Source organism: Rhinopithecus roxellana, chromosome 12 (assembly GCF_007565055.1).
Source record: "Rhinopithecus roxellana isolate Shanxi Qingling chromosome 12, ASM756505v1, whole genome shotgun sequence".
NCBI lineage: Eukaryota > Metazoa > Chordata > Mammalia > Primates > Cercopithecidae > Rhinopithecus > Rhinopithecus roxellana.
This window is the reverse complement of record NC_044560.1, coordinates 15777119-15794385: the sequence shown is the minus strand read 5'-3', so window position 1 is coordinate 15794385 and position 17267 is coordinate 15777119. Positions and strand designations below refer to the sequence as shown.

Here is a 17267-nt window from a genome sequence, read left to right as displayed (position 1 = left end):
AGGATGGTCTCGATCTCCTGACCTCGTGATCCGCCCGTCTCGGCCTCCCAAAGTGCTGGGATTACAGGCTTGAGCCACCGCGCCCGGCCAATTTTTGTATTTTTAGTAGCCTCATGATCCACCCGCCTCAGCCTCTTAAAGTGCTGGGATTACAGATGTGAGCCACCGTGTCTGGCCTACCAGCTTGGTATTTCATTTGAAAATTTTATTCTCAGCTGTCAGGGTCTCTGTGCTTCTAAACCATTAGACATATGAATCACTTAGAGATCTTATTAACAGAGTCAGATCCAATAAATCTGGAATGGGGCCTGAAAATCTATATTTCTAGCAAGCTTCCAGGTGATGCTGGTGCTTCTAGACGATGGACCACACTGAGTCACAAGGATCTAACTGACTAAAGTTAGCATTGACCAGGACAGTATGTTCTAAGAAGATAGAGACAGAACAAGGCTTGCTCTCATCCAACACAGGAACCAAACTCTGGTCAACGGTTCACTGTTTGAGGTGATTCCCTAGTTGGCTAGTTCCTCCAAGCAGGTCCCATATGTCTGGCTTCTTTCCTACCACCCGCTCTTTCCGCAACTCATCTGTGCCTCCATCATAGGGATGTCTGGGAAAACAGAAGTAAAATGGAAATCCATTGACATTCCTTCTTTTAGGACAAGTCTAGTAAATGCTAAATGGCAAAGAGCTGAGTCTTTTGCCTAAAAATGAAGACAGGATCAGATTGTCCATGTCTTTCCTTTACTGGGTGGGATGCTGGAGGAAATATTTCACCTGAAATATCAGAGCTAGATTCAAATCTTGATTCTGACCCTTGGTTTTCATATGTAAAACAGGAGTGAGTATTCTGTACATTCTAATTCCTATCTTTTCAGAACAACTGATGTTGACTGTAGCTCCTTGCCTAGCCTTAATCCTGCCCTCTAAAATTTGGATTCTACAGGGACAGCATAGCTCCCTCCCATTTCCTCTTTCTAGACCAAGATCTCAGTGTCTGAGAGCATTACAGAAGTAAAAACATGAATGGTAATAGCTAAGATGTCAAGTGAAATCTAAAGAATGGCTCAGAAACTCAAGGGATAATTTGATAGACATTACAAATCCTAATTCTATTCTCCACCTCCCTCCCGGTATCAATAACATCCAGTCCTACCTAATCTGAGGAAATGAGTATGACCCAAATCTTCAACAACAGGCTTTAAGATAACCTTTTTTTCAGCCAAGGGTATAGTGCCCCTTAGAAATTAACCCAGTGGATGCCTGATTCCTTTTTCTCACAATTCCAGAAAGACGTGCCTGTTTATACCCTCCTAATATTCTGCTAGCACCTTCCCCTTTCCCTCTTCCATCTGCCTTATACATATGCAGGTCTTTGGGATGAAGCGGAGGAACTGAACTGATTCAGCCAGACTCTCCCTTTTCTCAGTGCCTTTCAAGAGTGCTCTTTCCCTTTCCCTTGTTCATTTCCTTTTCTCAAGCCCTCAGAAATCAGGCCTTTTCCTTATCTAAAAAGGATCCCAATAAAATGCTTTATGACAAATCCAACTGCCTATTTTCTTTGAAATAAGAATTTGACATCTTCCCTCCTCCCTTGGCTTCCAGAAATATTACACAATCCTGGTCCTTCTCCGATCTCTCCAACTCTCTGTTGGCTGCTTCTACCTGATGGCCTCTGGCATCGTCCAGAGCTCCATCTGGCTTCTATCTCTAAACTCCACAGTTTGGGAGGCCTGTTTCATTCCATGGTTTAACTATTAACTACCACACAGTTAACTCTCAAACTCATATCCAGACTCAGGTCTTACCTAAGTTTCAGTCTCCTATCTCCAACTAGAAACTGGACATTTGTTTTCAGAAATCTTATTATATTCCACAAAATAAATATGGAATTTAACTTCTCCTCAAAAATGAGACTCCCCCTGCCCACCAGTCAATCAAAATCTTTAAATATTCCACCCCGTAGAACCCACTTATTCTCAGTCCTATATTCTTTCCTGCATGTTCCACATGTGGGAGCAGGTGGCTATGCAAATGAGACAGAAGGAGCAGAACTCCATACCTCTTGCCAGAAGTAGTTCTATGGTTTAACTTATTCCACTGCTTTAAGACTCTCCCCTTTTCAAAGCATACTATAAACTAATGGATCATTTTGGTAAAATATTAGTTTTATCACATGATTGCACCAGTTACCTATCTGTAAGCCCATAGATCAGATCTAAATGGCTGAAGCTCAGCAGGATCCCTGTGATCTAGCTTTCCTTCCTTTTACTTCCCACCCCAGGAAGCTGACCAGCCCCCAAGTATCTATACTTCACCTCATCCCCATTCCTGCATGGCTTCTGCTCAAGCTGGACTTTCCTTCCTTTTGTAACCACTTAAATACATTCACATCTAGCTCATACTGACTGAACTTCAACAAGACTTCTTTCTTCAACTATTGAGACATAAATGGATCAGTGACTTTGCCGAACTCTGACAGCACTCATTATAACATACAGGCACATGGTCTTCTGTTTTATGTCTATTTTACTAATGAAACACAGGAGGATCCTTCAGGATAGCAACCGTATCATATTCAGAATCATGGACCCAAGAGTTCGAATGACCTCAGAAGTCATGCAAGTTCAACCCTTGTCAAATGTCTACTTGTCTTCTACATAACACCCACAGCAAAAAGTGTGCCTGCTTTTACTCCAGGGACAGGAAACTTACCTACATCCCTCCTCATCCTCCAGATCCCAAAGGAGCTTACTTGTATGTCACACTTGGACTTAAATCTACAGACAACAGGTAGCCAGGTTTTAAAGCATTAATGTAACTTGGCCAGGTTTGTTTGTTTGTTTGTTTAAAGATGATCACTCTGGTGATTATGTTGAGGACAGACTTGGAAGGAAAAGGGGAAGAAAAGAAACAGAACAGTCAGAAGTTTGTGGCAAGATACTAGGTGAGAGATAACAGGGACCCGAAAAAACAAAAGGCAGTGGAGAGGGGAAACCAGACTCAAAAGCAAAAACCATTTCTGTGGTAGACTAAGATTTGGTGACCAACTAAGTGTGGCCCCACTAAAGGAAGGGATCCAGTGATAAGCACCATAGAGCAGTGGAGCTCCCAGGGTGGTACTGGCAGGGCAAGGGTTCCGCTACCCAGGAATAAACTGCACTGAGGCCACAGTTACAGGAGGTCTAGTTTCTTTCAAGTCTCTTCTTTCTACCATTCTTAACCTACAGTGTGCCTTCCAAATCATCAAGAGTCAAACTATAGTGTAAATCACCACTATTATTCTAGTTACCGCTATGGCTTCCTAGTCTGGTAATTTTTTTTCCTTCCCTTTTCAGAAGGTTACTACCTACCTCAGTCTCATTCCAATTGTGGTCTTCCGAACTGGCAGCATCTGTATCACTTCAGAGCTTGTTAGAAATGCAAATTCTTAGGTCCCAGCCCACACCCACTGAATCAGAATTTCTCAGGTAGCAGCAGTAATTGAGGTGATTCTTAACACATGCTAAAGTTTGTGAAGCACTAGCTAACCTCTTCAGATCACAGCTTTCAATCCCGTATCCATTTTCCATTACTCTATCTTAGGTATACTTTCGAGACCAAAATGTAAATTCACAAATGTGTCTCAGTAAGGAAAGTTACAGAAGCTGGGTGCAGTGGCTGATCCTATAATCCCAGCACTTCGGGAGGCTGAGGTGAGTGGATCACTTGAGGTCAGGAGTTTGAAACCAGCCTGGCCAACGTGGTGAAACCCTATCTCTACTAAAAATACAAAAATTAGCCGGGAGTGGTGGCGCACACCTGTAATCCCAGCTACTCAAGAGGCTGAGGTAGGAGAATCGCTGGAACCCGGGAGGCGGAGGTTGCAGTGAGCCAAGATCGTGCCACTGCGCACTCCAGCCTGGGTAACAAAGCAAGACTCTGTCTCCAAAAAAAAAAAAAAAAAAAGGCAAGCATTCATTATTCTAGGGAAACGGCATACACTTGGAAGAATCATTTAAATAGAAGCTTTAAGATAAAACTCCATATGCTCTTAAAAATGACTATTATCAAAAGTTAGATACCAATTTCCAGATGAGTCCTTTAAAGATTTTATCCCAAAATGAAGAAATTAAAGACCTGGGCTGGGCACAGTGGCTCATGCCTATAATCCTACCACTGTGGGAGGCCAAAGTAGGAGGATCACTTGAACTCAGGAGTTTGAGACCAGCCTGGGCAACATAGTGAAACTTTGTCTTTTTTTATACAAAGAATATATATAAAGACCTTAATGAAACACCTAGATTTGCTCACATATCCCTTACAAGAATCACCTCCAACCACCTTTTTTTTTGAGACAGGGTCTCATTTGTTTTACCCAGGCTGGAGTGCAATCGCAACCACAGTTCACGGTAGGCTCAAATGATTCTCCCACCTTAGCCTACCCAAGTAGCTGTGACTACAGGCATGCTCCACCACACCTGGCAATTTTTTGGTATTTTTTTTTTTAGAAACAGGGTTTCACCATGTTGCCCAGGCTGGTCACAAATTCCTAAGCTCAAGAGATCCTCCCGCCTTGGTCTCCCAAAATGTTGTGATTACAGGCATGAGCCACCACTTCTGGCAACCTTATTAACATAAGGTGAAATGGTAGACGTTTTACAAGATAGATGACAAACCCTAACCTCACTTCTTCTATTTATTATTCTTTTTTGACATGGAGTTTTGCTCTGTCCCCCAGGCTAGAGTGCAGCGGTGTCATCTCGGCTCACTGCAACCTCCGCCTCCCGGGTTCAAGCGATTCCCCTGCCTCAGCCTCCCGAGTAGCTGGGAATACAAGTGCGTGCCACCATGCCTGGCTAACTTATTGTATTTTTAGTAGAGATGGGGTTTCACCATGTTAGCCAGGATGGCCTCTCGATCTTCTGACCTCGTGACCTGCCCACCTCGGCCTCCCAAAGTGCTGGGATTACAGGCGTGAGCCAAAGGCACCCAGCCTAACTTCACTTATTAAGGCCACTGTCAGGAGGCACAAATAAATTAATCCATTCTCTAAAATGGAGTTTGTGTCTCCCCATGACAGTCTGTGATACCTGCTTTGCCCTAGCAGTGGAAACAACAATCTGGTAATATAGTCAAGCTGCTCCTGTCAGATGTATAGTTCCTGAATGAGCATTATAATGAACGCTGCTCAGGTTCATCTGTTCAGTAAGTTGGAGCCTACTACATGCCAGGCACTATGACAGTAAGTAAGGGAGCAAGTCAGCCCTCACTGAACTTGCAATAAATAAGTAATTTAAATTATATTTAAGCACTGACAAGAAGTATGGGTGCTAAGAGTTTACTATAGGCTGGGTGTCGTGGCTCATACCTGTAATCCCAGCACCTTGGGAGGCTGAGGAGGGTAGATCACCTAGGTCAGAAGATCAAGACTAGCCTGGCCAACATAGTGAAACCTCGTCTCTACTAAAAATGCAAAAATTAGCCGGGTGTGTTAGCGGGCACCTGTAATTCCAGCTACTTGGGAGGCCGAGGCAGGAGAATCGCTTGAACCCAGGAGGCGGAGGTTGTGGTGAGCTGCAATTGTGCCATTGCCCTCCAGCCTGGGCAAGAGAGAGAGACTCCGTCACAAAAAAAAAAAAAAAAAAAAAGAAAGAAAGAAAAAAAAAAAAAGTTTACTATAGCAAAGGAACCTGATACAGTCTAGAATAGATCTCTACCTGCAAATCAGGATTCACCTGGGACAGCCGCTAACCACACCAATGCCCAAATCCCAAATCCAACAAATCAGAACTCTGTGAACCCTGGGCGTTAACTAATTTTTTTTTCTTTTTTCTGAGACCAAGTTTCGCTTTTGTAGCCCAGGCTGGAGTGTAATGGCACGATCTCGGCTCACTGCAACCTCCACCTCCCAGGTTCAAGCAATTCTCCTGCCTCAGCCTCCTGCGTAGCTGGGACTACAGGCGCCCACCACCACGCCCAGCTAACTTTTGTATTTTTAGTAGAGACGAGGTTTCACCATGTTGGCCAGGCTTGTCTCAAACTCCTGACCTCGTGATTCGCCCGCCTTGACCTCCCAAAGTATTGGGATTACAGGCGTGAGCCACCGCGACCAGCTACACCTTTTTTTTTTTTTTTTTTTGAGATGGAGTTCACTCTGTCGCCAAGGCTGGGAGTGCAGTGGCACAATCTCGGCTCAATGCAACCTCCGCCTCTAAGGTTCTGAAGCGATTCTCCTGCCTCTGCCTCCCGAATAGCTGGGACTACAGGTACCCCTGGCTAATTTTTTATATTTTTAGTAGAGATGGGATTTCACTATGTTAGCCAGGCTGGTCTCGATCTCCTGACCTCGTGATCCACCCGCCTTGGCCTCCCAAAGTGCTGGGATTACAGGCGTGAACCACCATGCCTGGCCCTTTTTTGTTTTTTTTTTAAGGAAAACTAACAATGGCCTTTAGTCAATGAAATCATCATAGAAGTTATTTAAGCTGTGTCTTGAAGTTTGATTAGGTAGTAGTTTTCTGAAGGAACAATCTTTAAGATATAGTCTGAAAGATGAACAGGAGGAGTTGAGGGGAAAAGTATGAGGCAAAGGGAAGGGTGTGTGCAAAGGTCTGAAAGCAAAAAATAGCACGTGATGCCTTAGAGAAACTGAAAGAAAGCCAAGAGCAAGGCAGAGAAAAAAGAATAAAGTAGAGGTTCTCAAAGTACCACCCCTGGTCTAGCACCAACAGAATCACAGAGAAACTTGTCAGAAATGCACATTTTCAGGCCCCATTCCAGACCTACTGAATGAGAAAGACACAGGGGACGGGAGCTGAGAGGGAACAGCAACCTGTGTTTCTGATGTCTAACATTAAAGGTTCTGGATTTTAGGTTGGGCAAGGTGGCTCACGCCTGTAATCCCAGCACCTTGGGAGGCTAAGGCAGGTGGATAGCCTAAGATCAGAAGTTTGAGACCAGCCTGGCCAACCTGGTGAAACCCCGTCTCTACTAAAAATACAAACATTAGGTAGGCGTGGTAGGGGGGCACGTGTTATCTCAGCTACTCGGGAGGCTGAGGCAGGAGAATCCCTTCAACCCAGGAGGCGGAGGTTGCAGTGAGTCAAGATCGTGCCATTGCACTCCAGCCTAGGCGACAGAGTGAGACTCCATATCAAATTAATTAATTAATTAATTAGCTGGGTGTGGTGGCGAGCACCTGTAAACCCAGCTACTCCGGAGACTGAGGCAGGAGAATCACTTGAACCCAGGAGGCGGAGGTTGCAGTGAGCCAAGATCGTGCCACTGCACTCCAGCCTGGGCAACAAGAATGAAACTCTCAAAAAAAAAAAAAAAAATCTGGATTTTATTCTAAGATTAATGAAAAAATAATTGAGAGGTTTAAATATAGGGATAACATGATCAGGATAATAGCACCTAAATGGCTTGGCATCAATAGCTGAGCACAGACTCCTCAAAATTTAATATTTGTAATATTCAAGGGTCACAATCATGCCTTTAGGGCCAGGGAGGTAACGTGAATGAGTAAGGAGGGCAATGTGAAATCCGAGGCCCTGCTCTCCAGCCAGCCTGCAATCTGCTCTGGTGCCAATAGGTACCTCACAAACATTTGTTTAGTGATGGGATGCACTGGCAAACCTAGGGATCCTTTAACACAACTGGTTAAGAAAGGAGAGGGCTCTTGTAGGGAATCCAACTTCTCATTTCTTCAGATGGGGCTGCTTCCTAGCCTGCGTAGGCAAATCTGGCATTAAACCAAAATTTCAAAGAATAACCACTTTTTGATGCCTGTCCAAGTAGCAAAGGGATAAAAAGCAATTCAAAAAAACAAGATGCCAATAACCCAGCCAGCTTACCTCCCACATGGAGCTTCTACCACTGAGCAAATGACCCATTTGGACGAATCTTTAGAAAAAGTCAGAACTTGGGAATGTTCCTTGTGATAGGCTTCCCAGGAACAACATCCCCTGGGCCTAAAAGGCTGCCAAAACCTTCACCTTTACTTTAGTGGGTCAGATAAGAAGTTCTTAAGATTCCCAACCCTTACAAGACATGTACAATCTCTGGATACAAGGCTTCTCAGGACCAAAAAAAAAAAGAAAAAAGAAAAAAAGCCAAATACAGATCTATCAAAAGGTCACCAGAAGCAAGCAAAAACTTTTCGGAACAAAGCAACTTACAGCACTGACAGAAATCCACCGATTTGGGTTCTTGACACAATAGCACCTCACCCAGATTTAGCCACAGACCACAGATGATGAGGGAGTGGTTACACATTCTGACTGAATCAGGTTAAAAAGCACATTCCAATGAAGTTCAGGATGCAGAAAAGGATTGCAACAGACACTAATGAGAAGGGAACAAAGAGTGATCACTTTATTAAGGCACTTCCTTCCCCCAATTCCTCAGTTGAGAAAGTCAACAGTCTCAGACGTCCTATCTGCATTCTGGCCTCAGAAGCCTGAACACCAGGTACTAAGGGATTCTGCACACCTTGCCCTACTGAGGTGTCTCAGAGACCTTCAGGGGAATCCATGGGAGGAGCTTCATGATGAAGAGAGTTTCCGCCTTCTACCTATTTCTTAGAGATCCTGAAACCATTTCTCTCAGGTCAGAATAAATGAAGACACAGGCTTTAAATCCAAGTAGAGTCAAAATTCCAAAAGATTCTTATCTGGATATGTGGCTGAATTTTCATTTCCTATCTGAAGCAGGATTTGTCATGGTGGGTTTGCTACCCACCATCTTACCAGATGACTAGATTTCAGAGTAGCCTATTTTATCTCTGTGCCCAGCAGATTAACTTTCAGAGGCTGAGTAACTTGCCCACAGAGCTAAGACTAACAGTAAAGGTTCCTACAACCACCTAGTTGGTGTTAACTGCCTTTCAGGTATAAAGTACAGTCCCAATGCCCTCTGAGGCGATGATTACAAAGGCTGACATTTATGGAGTGCCTACAATGTGCAGTGCTTGTGTGCGCTCTCTAGTAACCTATTTAATGTTCACCACCACACCCACGAAACAGAGTTGGTGGCAGAATCTAGAGCCAGGAACTCTGTTGAGAAACAGTCTCAGACGTCCTATCTGCATTCTGGCCTCAGAAGCCTGAACAGCCAGGAACTCTGGCTCTAGAGCTCAAGCTCTTAATCACTAGACTATACTGCCTTTCTCAGGATATGGTCAGTCCATTCCATAAATAAATACCTGATTCCATAATTAAGCATCTGGGCATCAAGTACTCTACCAAAAAAAAAAAAAAAAAACAGTAGTCACACAAAATCACCACCAGAAAACTGCTTTTGCTCCAGCAATGCTCAATGTGACAATGCATGCTGAATTGCCCCAGGATCCTACCTCGTAGCTAAACATTAAGCCAAAAGCCTAAAAATTAAGCCCTTAAGAGTCAAGTCAAGAAACTGATACTTTTCTCAACTTTGATGGAGAGCAGACAGTGCTTCTGATATCTCCATCTTCTCTGCCCCTCATGTGGGTCCATGTCTAAAAGCACAATATTTAAAAAAACAAAAACAAACTAAACAGATCATAAACCTATTCCCTGGGCAGGGAGACAGAATAGACATCTACAAGTCAACCTTTAAGTTCCTTGAATTCAAGAAATAACTTACTCATTTAGATCAAAATTACCAAAACTTCCAACCAGAAACTAGTTTGCTTTGGTTTCCTCTGCCCCATCACCTTTCAGAAGGTGCAGAAATACTCACAGGCAAGCTGGAGGGTCTTGACTGAAGACTCAGGTTCATATCTTCTTGCCCTCCCTTACTGGAGGTCATTGAGGGGGCTGAGGATGCCTGAGACCCAAATGAATCTTGAGATAGCTCCTACAACAAGAAAAACAAAAGCTGTGATGGCCTGGTATTGATAAACCAGGCAAGCTTACCTCATGGTGAAAGGGTTATGGAACTGTCTCTCATGAGTGTGAGAGAAAGCCCAGTTGCAAACAGTATTACCTGAAGGCCAGAAAAATCCAAGCCGTGACTTGCAAGAATGTCAGCAGTGGACTCTTTCTGGCAGAACTGTCACCCATTCATTGCTAACTACAGAGGGCTATTTCTTGGGGTTAAATGCAAATGTATGGCCAACTTCAAGTTAAATCTATCAAGGAATGAGACCAATGAAACCACGAAAATCATGCTAGATCCTCTACATTAAAATGAGTACTGCTTCCTTCAAAGACATCACCTTGGGATGAGATATTTATTCCAACAGTGCCACCAATACATAAACTTTTTAGGGGACCTGTCATCATTCAGTCATCTCTCTTCTTTGGGCTCTACAAAGAATAAAGCCCCAAATGCTATTTTAGGCTCTATTACCTATATCTTTTTTTTTTTTTTTTTTTTTTTTTTTTTTTTTTTTTTGAGACGGAGTCTTGCTCTGCCACCCAGGCTGGAGTGCAGTGGCCAGATCTCAGCTCACTGCAAGCTCCGCCTCCCGGGTTTACGCCATTCTCCTGCCTCAGCCTCCCGAGTAGCTGGGACTACAGGCGCCCGCCTCGTCACCCGGCTAGTTTTTTGTATTTTTTAAGTAGAGACGGGGTTTCACCGTATTAGCCAGGATGGTCTCGATCTCCTGACCTCGTGATCCGCCCGTCTCGGCCTCCCAAAGTGCTGGGATTACAGGCTTGAGCCACCGCGCCCGGCTATTACCTATATCTTGTTCACCAGACATAACTCCAAATGAATTTTTGCTATTTCCCCAAACAAAATCCACCCACAAAAAATAACATTTACCACCACTGAGAGTATTCTAAAGAATGTGGTATAGGCCGGGCGCGGTGGCTCAAGCCTGTAATCCCAGCACTTTGGGAGGCCGAGATGGGCGGATCACGAGGTCAGGAGATCAAGACCATCCTGGCTAACACGGTGAAACCTCGTCTCTACGAAAAATACAAAAAAACTAGCCGGGCGAGGTGGCAGGCGCCTGTAGTCCCAGCTACTCGGGAGGCTGAGACAGGAGAATGGCGTAAATCCGGGAGGCGGAGCTTGCAGTGAGCTGAGATCCGGCCACTGCACTCCAGCCCGGGCAACAGAGTGAGACTCCGCCTCAAAAAAAAAAAAAAAGAATGTGGTATCAGCTCTGGTGGCAATTCCAAATGAAGGGATCCAAATATTTTGAGTGACAGCAGAATGGAATGGCAGTTGGAGTGAATGTACAGTACCACCTCTCAAAGTGACTGTTTTGAAAAAAGACCAACTCACTTGGATGCTCAAATTCTGATGTTGATTTACCAAAAAAAAAAAAAAAAAAAAAAAACCAGTCCCATTATCTTTAATTTCTTATCCATCTATACAACTTTCCATTGCCCTATTTCTTCATCATTAAGGAGAGCTATGGATCTTTATGTAGTTAAGGAGGTTATGCCTTTATTAGTTCAATCAATCCAGTTATCATGTTTACCCAGAGTTTAATTGGTCTTGAAGCACACACTAGAGAACCACTCTGTACAGTAAAGTTCTCATGACACTAACCCCCAAGCTGTCTGTGGTCACACACAGGGAAGGGCAGGAGGGCAAGGATATCTTACCTGCGGTGGAGGGAAGCGCTGTTGGGAATAGGCAGTTTGCTGGGACTGCTGAGACTGGGGCTGAGGATACGCAGCCTGCTGGGAGAGCGTCGAGGGTGCTGGCTGCTGAGGTTGCTGCTGCTGGTAGGGAGACTGAGCCTGTGGCTGTGAGTAGGAGGGCTGGCTCTGGGGGTGCTGCTGTGTCGTGGACTGCTGGGAGGGGTATGGAGTCGGGGACTGCTGATGTGGAGGTTGGGATGGCTGCTGGGAGTATGGAGTCTGAGAGGACTGGAGCTGTGGTGGCTGAGACTGTGGCTGCTGCTGATACGAAGGTTGGGCATGAGGGGTCTGGGACGGTGGTTGCTGGGAGTAGGGTGGCTGCTGCTGCTGAGGGTGAGGACTTTGCTGGTTGTAATATGGAGTCTGGCCCTGTTGACCATACCCGCTGGGGCCTTGTTGTCCATAAGGAGGAATCTGTAGGAAACGAAAATATACTTTTAGCACTGACACTCCTGAATGAGGAAAGATGAAGTGTTTTGTCAGAAGCTATGCACTGAGGATGAGTATAGAAAGCAAGCATGCAAGGCCTCATACTTAGGAGGCCCAGGGTTTTTCTTTCATCCCTGCCTAAACTGAGCTAGGAAGGACGGCCAAGCTGGGTTTTTAGGTGGTTTGTTTACAAGTGGACATTTATCCACTGAAAATTTACACTATTTACTATTGAAACAACTAACACGAGTTTAAGAGCAGCTGTTTCTACCAATGAGCCTACTCTTTTTATCACGGCCTAGAATGTTTTTATAAGTGTTAGGAATCTGTACCCTAACCACAATGAATAGTCAATAGCAGCCTGGCTCAGCCAACTGAAAACCTATGGTTTAGTAATTCAGACAGTGTGCAAATCACTAGCTACTTTGGTTCTTTAATTTAGTTTTCATTCAAAAAAAATATTTGAGAGCCTACTCGATTACTTGTACCAGGCACTATTTTAGTCACTGGGTATATATTTAGTAAGCAGGCAAAAAAATAAAATAAAATAAGTAAATAAATAAATAAATTACCTCATCTTTCCTCTATTGAAAAAAAGAGACAATTTTCTATATTAAAGGCATACTTTGCTTTAAAGTCTTAGAAGTAAAATTTGTTTTATATTCTCTCCCTATTTTCAGTATGAGTATCAAATATAAGTGATAGAAAACTTTGTCAACACAAAAATGACAATAAAGAGATAATGATGTGAATGGTTCGACAAAAGGAGATGGATAAGGGGAAATCTTAACATTTGTAACAATGCTGTTAACATCTTTTCTGTTCAATCTTCCCCTTTTCTTCTACTCCCAGTAACATTCATTTTGAACCAGATGGCAGATATGGTAAAGGCATTCAGAAGCATAAAGGTCCTTTTCTGTCCCCAGGGCACATGATATGAATGGGTTTCTAAGTAGTAGCAGTGCCTAGGTGTTCAGCCGCTGCCTTTCATCCCACCTCATTCAGAGGTCACCACTCACTAGGTATAAGCTGGCCTGTCAGGTCAAGAGAAAAAGAGATATGTACCTGTGACCAGGGAGTAGTTTTCCTTGGAACACACATGGGACGGTGCCTATAGCTTTGGCTTTGCTAGTAGCACTCTGTAATTAACTGAGCCAACAGGTCTACAGTCTTGTCAAGAGGCTTGGAAGCCAAGGATACATTCTGATTCTATAGCTCACAGATCAGATTTTGGACAGCAACAAGGGTCAAGGTAATCAGAATCACGATCTACCTGCTGTGTATAAGAGAGGCCGCCCATGGCACTCTGCGCCCGGCCCTGCATGGTCATCGGGTACCGCTGCGGGGTCTGGGACCCATATGGCTGCCCTGGGTACCCATGTCCTTGCTGCGGTCCTGACGGAGGTCCCTGTTGCTGCGAGTATGGGTTAGTCCCGCCATATGGCTGAGGTCTCATCTTGCCCATCTGATCCATTGGACTGGATGGCTACAAAATAAAAAGCATTTCATTAACCTGAGCTTTGATGGTCTCTGGCCACTGAATATACAACCCAAGTATACAGGTTTTTTCAGTCTGTATGCTACAAAGAAATCCAGTTACTCTGAAAGAGCAATGAGACTAACCTAGTAACCTTTAAGTCAACTGCCCCGCCTCAGAACCCTAATTTTGTCATTTGAAAAATGAAAATACCACCTATTTGTGAAAACATCTTGTAAGCTAAAAACTACTTTGTAACTGTGGTATTGCTTGAGATCCAAGGGACAGGCCAGGTGTAAACAAAGGCCCTTCAGTTGGTAGAGGACGGTGCTGCTATGCACTGCCATCACCTTGTTAAACACCAAAATTGATGCTTCAATACTATGACGGGGAATTCATATACACAAACATCTAGATGTTTCTATTTTTCCAACAGTGAAAACTCCCCTTAAACACCTATAGCCTATCTGCACTACGGCACAGTTAAATTTATGCTTTCTTCCAAATAAGCAAAGAAGCTAAGTGACAGTTGAGGGAACGGTAACTCTGAATTAAGAGCCTTGTGTATCTCAACTGAAAAGCTCATTTCCTTTAATATTCAAGAGTTTGAAGATATAAGGAGGACAGAACTTTTGTTTCTCTGAGAGACAAGAAGATTCAATGGTAGACCATCATGGATGTTGCTTTCTTTCCAGCTCTTTGTGGAGCAACAGGTTCAATCAGCTCATTCACTTTTTGATATGCCTTTATCCTACTGGCACTCCAGAGCACACTTTCCCCTTCCAGAAGTATCTACCTATATCTATTGGTGGTGTGGAGGGAGGGGGAAGTTTCTCTAAGCATCTTTTAGACACACACAAGATGCCGAGTAGGCATGAGGCTGATATAAAACTTAAAAACTGGCTCTTACATTGGGGGTAAAGTAGATACTGATAATCTAGGCCTATCATTAACTGTCAAATGAAGGAGTTCAGTGGTTCACTGATTTTAGCATGCATCAGAATCACTTGAAAGGCTTGTTAAAACAGACCGCTAGAACCCACCTCCAAGGACTGGTCTAGGTTATCCCTAGGGTTCCTTCCAGTTCTATTATTCCAAATTAATAAGCTATTCTATAATTTAAGATATTAAGACCTTAAACAACAACAAAACCTCCAAAATAAAGGAAGGGGACATCCAAACAATTGGTTCTCTGTATTTATTTTTTAATAATGCTATTAAGTGTTTTATAGTAGAGGAAGTGAGCTTTCATGAAAGAAAACAGATAATAAGCCACAGAGGCTGTTCTTCTTAATATCAAAAGGAAAAAAGAGAAGCAGTTATTTCTTAGGCTATATCTGAAATCTCAACTAACCTGGTGAGTGATGATGGGAATACTCCTCTCCCATGTTTCTGAACTGTATAAAATCATACTAAAACTGTGTCCCCAATCACTACTACATGTCAATATTATTAAAGTACTGTTTCCAACAACCCTACATGTCAATATTATTAAAGTACTGTTTCCCACAATCCTAACTAAACAATTTTTGCCCAAGTCTTTCATCCATATTAGAAGCTCCAATAACATTCCCAATCATAATTTCAGAGCTACATGGATTTTAGAGTTACTTAGGAAGTTCAAATTTAACAACAATTAAGAAATAGCATATGGTCCTCCCCAATACACCTGGCAATGGAGCCAAAACATCACCATTCTCTCCTGTAAACAGCTTGGGGGCTTACATGGCCATATCATGCCACATATCACACTGAGGTCCTCATCTCATCCCAGACTGCAGCTGCTGTCCATGCGGCCTCCAACTGCAGAGACTATTTTGTTGAACAAAGAGATGAGCCTGCTCTGGGTATCTCTGTCAGTCTAGGTCTCCCCACAACATGAGGGGCAGTCATTACCATGGTTACTATAGAGCTTTTAGAGCAGTAGCTATTAACCAGGGATGCAGATTAGAATTTTTTGTGAAGCTTCATAAATGGCTAGGCCTCTTTCTAGAGATTCCAATTTACTGGGTCTGGAAGGGCTTGTGCTCTTCTCCAACCTCCTTAAAGATCTTTGAATGAGTCTGGTATATACTATTAGCTAAGAACCAGTCATCTAGAGAAGCACTGGCCAATAACATTTTCTGTGATGGATAACTATTAAACACTTAAATTATCAAATATGACTCAGGAACTAAATTTTTATTTTTATTTACATTTAATTAATTTAAATTCACATAACTACATGTGGCTAGTGGCTTATTATGTTAGAGCAGTTCTAGGACAATGCTGTTCCCAAATCACTTCCACCACTCCCTGGTCAATAATAGTTTCAAACTTCCTAACTACTAAATCCTGCACAGTATAATTACATAGAGCACAGTATAGTAATCTGATAGACTTGGGTTCAAATCCTACCTCTCTCACCATCCTACCTTGAACACATCAGTTCTTTAAATGCACATAACATACTTCACACAGTACCTGGTATTTAAATGTCCAATAAATGGTAGCGATTATCAGTAATGATAAAACAGTGCTTCTACCTGGCTCTAAAGCCCTCTACAATGAGACCCGGTTTTCCACATTTTTTCAGTCTCACTCCAAGATTCCCCACATACTGTCCACACCCAGCTCTATGCAATGGCATCCTGCCCTGCCCTCCTGTCCACAGTGGCTTCTAGTAACAGAAATTTGACCTTTCAAAATGAAGCCACTTCAGCACACTTTGGTCTCTCACATTTCTAAACGCCCTATTGTAAATCCAGTTAGCATCCTAAGATTTAACCCTTAGTTGCAGCTAACTATTCCACTAACTGATTGCATTTCTTAAGACTAGCTTCTGGGAAGCCAGAGATCAGGGGTTTTATCTTCAAAGCTCTCCCAAATACCAAAGTACAGAGCTTGGGCTCAGTGACTGTTCAATGTGCAACGCTGTCCTCTTCCAAAAAAGGGTAGGAGACGCTATGGGGACAAAGCCCAAATCAAACTATCTAGCCATAAAGCCAGGGTTATACCCTAAAATCTAACTCTAACACAGGTTATGACTTTGAAGGTAGAAAAAAAGCTGGACTGAAGTGAAAGAGGAGACAGAAGGATAACAATACTCAAGGGAAAACAGGCACACTTTAAGAGTAACCTGGCTGGGCGCAGTGTCTCACATCTGTAATCCCAGCACTTTGGGAGACCAAGGCAGGTGGATCACTTGAGGCTAGGAGTTGGGAGACAAACCTGGCTAACATAGTGAAACCTCACCTCTACTAAAAATACAAAAATTAGCTGGGTGTGGCGGCGCATGCCTGTAGCCTCAGTTACTCGGGAGGCTGAGGTATGAGAATCACTTGAACCTGGGAGGCGGAGAACTGAAGCGAGCTGAGATCGCACCACTGCACTCCAGCCTGGGCAGCAGAGCAAGACTGTCTCAAAAACAAACAAACAAACAAAAAACCTCCAAGGCCAGGCGCGGTGACTCAGGCCTGTATTCGCAGCACTGAGGTGTGTGAATCACTTGAGGTCAGGAGTTCCAGACCAGCCTGGCCAACACGGTGAAACCCCGTCTCTACTAAAATACAAAAATTAGCCGGGCGTGGTAGCACGCGCCTGTTAATCCCAGCTACTCAGCAGGCTGAGGCAGGTGAACCACCTAAACCCAGGAGGCAGAAGTTGCAGCGAGCGGAGATCATGCCACTGCACTCCAGCCTGGGCAACAGAGCGGGACTCTGTCTCAAAAAAAAAAGTTGATACCAGGGAGAATTTCAGAACTGCAGGGGATTCCTCATATACACTGCTTAAAAACAAAAGGCTAAGGACAAGTC

The 17267-nt window shown here is 43.6% G+C and overlaps 1 protein-coding gene across 2 annotated transcripts in view; it reads right to left on the bottom strand.

Annotated features, from left to right (window-relative positions):
* The window catches only part of ARID1A (AT-rich interaction domain 1A), an 87200-nt gene that overhangs the window by 39607 nt on the left and 30326 nt on the right, over positions 1 to 17267 (bottom strand). For both annotated transcript variants that reach the window (XM_010380402.2, XM_010380403.2), the window contains exons 2-4: positions 13270 to 13482; positions 11529 to 11981; positions 9706 to 9822 (exon numbers count right to left, since the gene is read on the bottom strand). In XM_010380402.2, coding sequence (XP_010378704.2) covers positions 9706 to 9822; positions 11529 to 11981; positions 13270 to 13482 — 783 coding nt within the window. The remainder of the gene's footprint in view (positions 1 to 9705; positions 9823 to 11528; positions 11982 to 13269; positions 13483 to 17267) is intronic.